Source organism: Homalodisca vitripennis, unplaced genomic scaffold, assembly GCF_021130785.1.
Source record: "Homalodisca vitripennis isolate AUS2020 unplaced genomic scaffold, UT_GWSS_2.1 ScUCBcl_3714;HRSCAF=9422, whole genome shotgun sequence".
Lineage (NCBI taxonomy): Eukaryota > Metazoa > Arthropoda > Insecta > Hemiptera > Cicadellidae > Homalodisca > Homalodisca vitripennis.
This window is the reverse complement of record NW_025779820.1, coordinates 20,733-30,201: the sequence shown is the minus strand read 5'-3', so window position 1 is coordinate 30,201 and position 9,469 is coordinate 20,733. Positions and strand designations below refer to the sequence as shown.

The following is a 9,469-nucleotide window of genomic DNA, read 5'->3' as shown; positions in this document are numbered from 1 at the left end:
TTAAGATTTATAATAGTTATTACCAGTTGTATAACAGGACCATTTTCCAATATGTGATATTTTTACCAGTACCATTGGGCAACACTAACTTTTTGTTTTTTTTCTGTGTATTGCAGGTGTTTTTATTTAATAACGACGTCACTACGTGATTCATAACGTTGATAATAGTTATTTGAAATTTCTTAAAATGATATTTATCTAAAAAACAAAAATAAAAATGCCTTCGGGAGAAAATTGATTTAAAAGTTAAGTCACATGACATTTGGTACTTCTAATTTAAGAAGTGATTACTGAAACATTAAATAAAGGATTAGGTCATAAGGTTTAGTAATTGCTCTCAAAACTATTTTAGTAAATAAATAAGAGTATATTCTTAGAACCAACCATATACAAAACATCCAGACAGTTGGAAATAAGACCTGGAAATACACGTTATAATAAACATCAATGGTTTTGCGTAGCTGGCCAGCTGGCTATCCGACCAGCCATGAAGCCGTGGAACACGTATACAGCATCCAAGACCGAGGTAAACGAGGAGGGTCTGTGCGAGAGCTGGCATCGGCGGAGCTTCCACTATTCCACAACAATACTTCTTGCGAGCACACCAGTATCCAACTGCTCGTTACCATCTTCTGAACGACAGGTGAGAATAATTGAATGTGGTGAGGCAGGAGGTTGTAATAGAAAAGGACTAGTAGCGCAGAGCTGGCAAATCGGCGAGGGCTCCCACCAGTAATCCAACTGCTCGTTCACATCCTTCTGCGCTAACAACGTAGAATATTGCTGTGGAGAGCAGGAGGTTGTAATAACAGATAAGAATCTTGTCGGCGAGAGGCTGGCAATCGGCGAGCTCCTAACCCAGTAATCCAATCCTGCTCGATTACATCTTCTGCCAACAAGCGAGGAATATGGCTGTGGATGATCAGGAGGTTGTCAATAGAAAGCAGTGGGACCTATAGGCGAGAGCTTGGCATCGGCGAGCTCTCATCCAGTATCCTAACTGCTCGTTAAATCCACTCCTGCAACACGCAGCTCTGAGAACGTATTGCAGTGGTAGAGCTGGGAGGTTGTAATAGAACACAGGATTGTGGCGAGGGCTTGCCATCCGCGAGCTCACAGTATCCCAACTTGCACGGTAAATCCTCTGCAACAGGGTAGAATATTGCGTGTGGTGAGCAGGAGGTTGTAATGGACAAATGATTTGTGGCGAGAGCTTGGCTCATCGGCGAGCTCACCAGTATCCAACTGCTCGGTAAATCCTCTGCAAACAGGTAGAATATTGCTGTGGTTGTAGCTAGAGGTTGTAATAGACAAGAAATGTGTGGCGAGAGCTGGCATCGGCCGAGCTCCACCAGTATTCCTACTGCTCGTTTACATCTTCCTGCAACAGGGAGAATTATTGCTGTGGTGTAGCAGGAGGTTGTTAATAAAAAGGACTATAGCGAGAGCTGGCATCGGTCGAGCTCACACAGTATCCAACTGCTCCGTTACTCCTCCTCTGCATACCAGGTCTAGACATATTGCTGTGGTGAGCAGGAGGTTGTATATAGACAAGGAATTGTGGCGAGACACTGGCATCGGCTAGCTCCCACCAGTATCCAACTGCTCGTTACATCTTCTGAAAACACGAATAGAATATTGCTGTTGGTGAGCAAGGAGGTTGTATATGGGACAATGACTTGTGGCGAGAGCTGCGGCCATCGGCGAGCTTCACCCATGTATCCTACTGCTCGTTATACACTCCCCTCTGCAAACAGGTAGAATACCAAAATTTCATTAATAACCCATAATACCTGGATCACCCATCAATTGCTGTGGAAGGCCAGGAGGTTGTAATAGAACAAGGATTGTGGCGATGAGCTGGCATTCGGCGATGCCCTCCCCAGTATCCCAACTGCTCGTTACTACCTCAGCAACAGGTAGATTATTGCAGTGGTGAGCAGGATGGTTGTAATAGACAAGGATACTTTGTGGCGAGAAGCTGGCGATCCCGCGAGCTCACCAGTATTTCCATCTGCTCGTTTACATCCTCTGGCAAAACAGGTAGACATATTGGCTGAGGTGAGCGAGGAGGTTGTAGATAGACAATGGCTCTTGTGGCGAGGGCTGGCATCGGCGAGCTCACCAGTTATATCACAACTGCTCGGTAAATCCTCTGCAATCAGGTAGAATATTGCAGTGGTGAAGCAGGAGAGGTTGTAATAGACAAGATTTGTGGCGATAGCCTGGCATGGCATCGGCGAGCTCACCGGTATCCAACTGCTCGTTACATGCATTTCTGCAACAGGTTAGAATATTGCTTGTGGTGAGCAGGAGTGTTGTAAATGGACAAAGTTTGTGGCGAGAGCTGGCATCGACGAGCTCACCGTATCCTCCTGCTCGTTTACTTTCCTCGCATACAGTTAGACTATTTGCTCAGGTAAGCAGGACTGTTGTACGAGGACAAGGATGTGTGGGCTATAGCTTGATAATGGCGAGCTCAACCACCATCCATGCTGTTTGTTATTGCCTCTGCAACAGCGAATAAAAATTACTATTGGGGGGCCCAAAAGATTGAAAGAGAAAGGCGCTTGGGTCGACGGGCCAGTATTGACAGGCTTCAGCAAGTAACCAGCTAACAGGTAGAATACACAACTGTGGTACGAAATGAGGTTATAAAGAAAAATCTAGATTTGTGGTATATTAGCTGGTATTTTCCGTTCGTTCCTCCACCATTCAACTGCTTCGTATCTTATCCTCTTTGCCAACAAGTATACATATTACTAATATGGTGGGCCTAGATAGATTGAAAGGTGAAAAAGATCCTTGACGGAGGCCAGTATAGAAGTATGTCACTAATTTTCACAACTGCTTTTAATTCCTACTCAACATTATAAATACACTACTTGGGGAGCTTAAGGGGTTTTGGAGAAGGACAAGAAGCTTTTGGAGAGAGTCGGTCCCCCCCCCCCCCACCCCTTTAACCCCCCCCCCCCCCCCCCCCAATGCTCGCATTACGTATCCAACTGCTTTTACATCCTCTACAACTTTAGAACGACTTATTTTAGGAGCAGGTGATTGGGGAGATCCTTTTTCGGCCCTTTATCCTGCTTTATTTTATTCATTTGTGTGGTCTATATGAACTAATACCTCCCCAAACTTGACGAAGAAAATGGATCCTTACTAATTCTCAATCAGTCGAAATGTTTATCTTAAATCCCTTTTCTGTAACACAATATAACGATGGCAAAATGCCTGGAAAATCCTGCTTTACAATCAAATTCTTCTAACGTCAATAACAGTTTAGATAAAAGAATATTTAACCTGTTACAAACAAATAATTTACAAAACAATTTCCTTTAAGTGCGGTTAAGACAGAACATTCTCAATTTAGTCAAATAGCATTACAGTGAATATGTTAGCGTAACATGTAGTGACATTGCAGTTATATGACGAAAGTTTTGGCGGTAGCACAGCGCGCGCCGCTCGTTCTTATCAAAACAGAATTCGTTGACGCTAAAATAAAATAACCTGTTTAATAAAAAACACCATTCGCCGTCTTTAATCGTGTTGTTTTTATAGTAAGTTCAATATTATTCAGTTAGATGATATGCAATTTATACTAATAAAATACGTGGGGGCTTTCTTGTCTGTACTTTTATTTAATTGTATTATATTAAAAAAACCAAATAACATTGAGATCCAAAGTACCAATAATAAATATTGAACGTTGCGAAAGGGAATTAAAGGTTAAAAAATAAATATTTTAACTAGAACCGAAGTAAATATTACCCAACACTTTATTCAATGAGCTTACCTTTTTTTCATAAATACAGAGAAAATATTATAGTTGTAAATCAAACACCTTGCATCAACAGTAAATAATATTTACCCAACATGTCCTAAATAGACGATTGTTTTACTTACAATGCGACATGATTTTATTCTATTTAATGTTCAATATTCAAAGCCCAAAATACAACAACTACACTATTAAAATGTCATCCCCACCAATGGAAACAAATGCCAATCAATTAAAAAGTAATAGACCAGTTTGAAATAAAAATTTTCAAGATCTACAAAATCTACGTGAACAAAAATAGGTTTATTCGGCGAACCTCCACGCTCGAAATTCTCGCGATCCCGCACCTCCCCATCAACGCTTCCAATTCCGTCCCCCCCCACTTACATACACCTCACGCACCCCCAAACCCCACCCAGACCGCCCCACTTGCCACAGAAACCTTGTGCTCGCGAACGGTTTGGGAAACCGTTTGCGAACAGTTTGGTTCGTAGGTCTGAAACAAAAATGGGGACTGGATGAGAAAAAATAATGTATTCCGAAAAAACGTTACAATCGATTATAAGGTAGGTTGTTCTAATATCACACATCGTGCGCCCTTTTGATTGTATTCCAGCCCGTTGAGAACCCTGCCGCTCCCTAATGGACACAACAGCTTTATTACCAAGTTAAGATATGTACACCAGGAGGAGATCGTGTTGCGTAATCAGAGGTCTGGGCGTAGGGATCATGGGATCTGACTGGCATGTCCACTAAAATAGTATTTAGCACATTGCAGTCTCCTAACGTATTTGTAAGGTAGGCTTTGCGTTTAAATTCGCGTGGAAACAATATTTCTGCAAACATCCATCTTGTACAGTTTAAGAATCCCATAAAACTGCTTCTACATTGAAAATGAAGCGACTTACAAAGGCCCGTGTAGCCGCGCGGTCCGGACGGTCTTTCTTTGTTTTTTCCGTTCAATTTGGGTTTCTAATGCATTCTTTGAAGAATAGGTCTGGGCAATAATGGCAGGGGCCATTAAATGTGTGATTATTTTATCCAGCTAATAAAAGCCTAATAACCTTATGTGAATTTTTAAAGTGGCAATGAAATGTAGTTTTCATACAACATGTCTAAACGCTCCGTGGGAATTTCCATGATTTTGTCATGATGGGAGCTGCCTGGCGAATAAGGTATGCGGGGGATACAGATCGAATAACGTCAACGTAAGCTTTCATCACTGTACACCTCATTCTCGTTCTACCATTTTAGTATTTGTTGTTTCATGTTTCAACATTTATTTGGATTTTCTTGTCTAACTTCAATATTGCATTGTTATTATTTAAAATATTTGCTCATAAACCCTTAGTCCATAGAGAATACTTTTAAAATATACACTCAACAATTAGGGTGAGTTTACGAAATCTTGCACAAGTGAGAAATCGAAAGATATTTACTTATAATTCCCCATTCAATTTGTAGCTCGGTGACGATGTATTACATGGTAACATACGTAGTTTAATATATTTAAGGTCAGGACATCCAATGTCTTTTATATCTTGTACAAAAAACAGCCAAAATTCGGTTTCAAAATCTTGTTTGAATGAAATACTAATTTGAATATATAGATATGTTTCTGAAATAAATTTGCTATGGTTTCATATTAAACCTTCAATACTTTTGATGTAAAAAAGTAATAATTTCATTCAGTTCTGGTTAGCATATAAACCATTATTCATATCGGGAACAAATGAAAACATTTCATAGATTCATCCCAGGAAACAAAATAAAATAATTAAAACTTTCCATGTTTAAGGGTACTCAATACAATTTTTGATTAGAATAATATAGTTAATTCCTGATGTTTGGACAATGGTGGTGTATTTTTTCAAACCGATCGCCTTTGCTCTTAATATTTACAATTTAAATCTTAGTTGAATAAAAATCTTAGTTATCTATATTTTGTATAAATTATTTTCATATATTACTTGTCAATTTGATGAACAAATTGTAAAAAAGAAAACCTTCTATTAAATTTTTTTCTTATCTAATAGGATACAGAGAAAAGACCAATTGATTGTGTATCCTGCACTTCACCATAATTATATACTTTAATATTAAAATTTTGTTATGATTAGGTGCCAGTTGCTTTTCGCGGATCTGCCGCAATGGCGATGGAATGGGGTTGAACTTTAAAATAACATAGCTAAATAAATTTGGATAATGCAGACGGACGAAGGCAACACATTCCAAGAAAACGCAACGTTGGTGCTTCTCATAATCTAGTATACCCATTTACACACAACAACGGACCAATTCCGTAAGCGTGGAATGCCAGTTTAAATCATTCTTGCGCCAATTAAAAAACTACACTATGAGTCCCTTGACTATTTCTATATGATCGCGTATTTAAAAGAACTGTTTCCCGGAGCTATCTGTTGTGTCCCCAACTATAGGAAAATCTATATGGTAAACGGAATTTTCCCAGGTTTTCCCCTTTTTCTTTGGAGAAGGTGGTGATACCGCAGTTGTCTTTTAGTCGAGCTGTGGTTGATTATATTTAAAAGCAATCATTTACAGCTGGATCCACTACTATAATTTATTTCAATGTATAAAAAAGCCTTTTAAACCTGGCACTGAATTGGTTCCACGATAGGCTCACTTTTTTGATTCTTATAAAAGGAAAATAAATCTACCTCGTGATTCCACTATTATGTGTGATTCTCGTGGGTTCCTGGGGCCTGGTCATTCGGAAATAATACTAGTAAGATCGGGGAAACTCCAGTTAACAATGCCCAATTATTTTAAATAATTTTCATCGCGGAGACTAATGTTTTGGACTCGATGTGGAACCGGAAAACTAAGGTGATTCCGTAAAAAACTGGAGTTTCCCTCCCTACTTTATAACCTATTCACGAGTTTTTTAGTTTAACAATGGGAACTATCTTTATTAGCTTTGATTTTAGATTAATTACAATCTGTTACCGAATTACAAATTGTTATGTATGGCATATATATTCATTATAGGGACGAAAATTTTATTAAAATTTGGCTTAAAAAGGTTTTGATTGTGTTTGGAATGGGAATTTAGGAAATCAATAACTTTAATTTCTAATCGAATACAAGTATATATTATAATGTGTAAATTTACTTATGCACCAAATTTTTATTTAATTTAAACTGATAATTTCCAATTACATGCATCAATGGATGAATACGTAATATGCCCTAATACAACTAATTCTAAATTGTGAATTCTAAAGACTAAGAGATCAATACCCGTCAATATTGGCCAATTTGCCTTTAACATTATAGGACAGCATACATTGATGTTAACAGTTAAACTATGTGTGTAAATTTCTCCAAAATAATACTTTTAATGACTCGTTTTGATCACAACATTTATAAAGTTGAAACGTATGATGCGTTCATATTTAAAGTTTTTTTTAAGTACCGACTGAACCGAAATGCAATATAATTTTTCAAAATTTGGTATTTATTCTGTAGTCGACTTCGTGTTCGGGGGCGCCACTCCCCATGCAGGGAAGTGATGAGACAAGTGATCCTAAACATTTGTTTGATTTTGGTAAATATTTTTAAAATACGTAATATTACTTTCACTTTAGTTTAAAAGTCAATTGACTGGTTTTATAAATTTTCTATTGGCAAAGTCTAAACCTAACTAAAAACATGTTGTAAATGTTATGGATCAAGGTTTGTATGAGTATATTTTAACTTGGTCATTTAGTATTTATATTTAAAACTCAAGGTTATTTTTTTTAGTACTCATTTTAATTAGCACTAATTTTACATATGGGTACCAATTTACAACTAAATTCATTGGTGATCACTTTTATAAACTATAAACTGAAGATACAGGATATAATAGAGATATTGTATGTGTTTTAAGGCAGATTTTAATTTTAAAGCATTCAGTTAAATAATTCAGTTGTCACTTTAATCCGCACTGCTGTAGTACATATGAAAGAATTTAATTACATTTGTAATCGTTTTTTACATAAAAAATTTCTACTAAACACGCACACCCGTTGAATAAGTGTTATTGACTTACCTTTGTAGTAAGGCAATCCTCGTAGACCGACCGACACCCCCCGCCCACCCCCACACGCGCGACGGACCGCCGCCAACGTTCAACCACTAACTCTGACACCCGACTGACCACGCACGACACCCCGAGACCCCTACCCCCTGAGGCCCGACCCCCTACCCTCGCACGACGACCTCCGCACACCCAAGCGAAACCGACCGCGCCCCCACCCCCACCCGACCGGGACGCACGATACACACCACCCACACACACGACACCCGACCAGACCCACTCCCCCACTAGACGACGCCCCCCTCCCCCCCCCCCCTGGACACCCCGGACGGGACCGACAGCCACGACCACGAACACCCCCGACGAACGACCCCGAACCGGACCCCGACCCACCAACCGCTAATTCCAACCGGAGCATGACCCGCACACACATCTCACTCGAGCTCCAACCCCCGATTACAAGACTTAAGACACGTGACGGACCCCCCGACCAGACCAAACTCAAACTCGAGTGACTATGGACAACAAACCCCAGCAGGACTAGGACTCCCACCAACGACCTACCCCGAAAGGACCCCATCCCCTCCCCCCCCCAACCTTCCGACCCCAACTCGAACCACGGAACAGCCGCTTTCAACACAAACCGCCCGTACCCCTCCCCACTTTATAACCCAGACCCGTATATGGTACACCACATAAGAAGGAGACGACGACTACCAAACGACCCAGCTCCCACATTGCCCCACACCCCTCCCCCTCTAACCCCCCATCCCCCCTGGGACCCCAAACACCAAGACACCCCCAACCCAAGACCCGACAAAGCCAAAACACACCCCTACCCGATAACAGGCCGGACACTACGTTGACCTACCTTACAACAAAGACGACCCACATCCCCACAGTCCCCCCAGACGGGACGTCAAACAAAGAACTACCGTATACCCCCACGTCACCACGCCAACATGACTCTACACCCACGCCGTAACATCGGAGACACCACCAAAATCTAAGAATTATAACCCCACCGACAACAAGACCACGACGCACAGGACCAAGCCCACCCCCGAAACCACAGCCGAACCGAGACACTGGACACCACCCTCTGACCGGACAGCGACCACAGCCCTCCACTCCCGGACGACACTACGCACACCAACCACAACCCACTATACACAAAGCCCAATCACCACGGACTTCCCCTCCTACCCACCTAAACACGACCCAACAGCCCGAACCCTATGGACCAACCCAACATGATCAGACCCTCCTCATCTCCCCTCAAACAAAACACCCCCCAACCCTAACTATAAGCAACCCCTCCGCTCCTCTACAGTGACCACACACAAGACACCCCATGCACAACCCCCACCATGACAGACCCCCCCTGGGTTGGAGAAACAAAAAGTGGAAACCACAAACTAGTGCGCGGAACGAACACTACGACCGCGCAGCAAATCGACCAAACTCCCACCCCGGACGACAGCCACCGACCCCCACTGGCACAGGTCCCCAAACCCGCAATCTAAAACCATTACAGCAACACCACACACCCGACGCACGGATCACACAACAACAAACCACCACCTGCCCGGACCCCTTCACCCCAAAACTGGACCCCTTAGCTTCACCACCCCACCGCGCACCCG

At 41.6% G+C, this 9,469-nt stretch overlaps 2 protein-coding genes across 2 annotated transcripts; both read left to right on the top strand.

Annotated features, from left to right (window-relative positions):
• Positions 1 to 2,470: 2,470 nt before the first annotated feature.
• On the top strand, positions 2,471 to 8,226 carry LOC124372646 (extensin-like). Its single transcript, XM_046831049.1, has 2 exons — positions 2,471 to 2,497; positions 7,861 to 8,226. The coding sequence occupies exons 1-2, from the start codon at positions 2,471 to 2,473 to the stop codon at positions 8,224 to 8,226; spliced, it is 393 nt and encodes a 130-aa protein (XP_046687005.1).
• Positions 8,227 to 8,506: 280 nt separating this feature from the next.
• LOC124372645 (proline-rich protein 2-like) lies at positions 8,507 to 9,159 on the top strand. Its single transcript, XM_046831048.1, has 2 exons — positions 8,507 to 8,672; positions 8,873 to 9,159. The coding sequence occupies exons 1-2, from the start codon at positions 8,507 to 8,509 to the stop codon at positions 9,157 to 9,159; spliced, it is 453 nt and encodes a 150-aa protein (XP_046687004.1).
• The last annotated feature ends 310 nt before the right edge of the window (positions 9,160 to 9,469 follow it).

Bases quoted from the DNA above. Each gene is read 5' to 3' on its own strand.
- LOC124372646 (XM_046831049.1), top strand. From the start codon at position 2,471: ATGGCGAGCTCAACCACCATCCATGCT. The intron at 2,498-7,860 runs GTTTGTTATTGC...CAATCCTCGTAG, and splicing joins GCTCAACCACCATCCATGCT to ACCGACCGACACCCCCCGCC.
- LOC124372645 (XM_046831048.1), top strand. From the start codon at position 8,507: ATGGTACACCACATAAGAAGGAGACGACGACTACCAAACGACCCAGCT. The intron at 8,673-8,872 runs GCCGGACACTAC...CACGACGCACAG, and splicing joins ACACCCCTACCCGATAACAG to GACCAAGCCCACCCCCGAAA.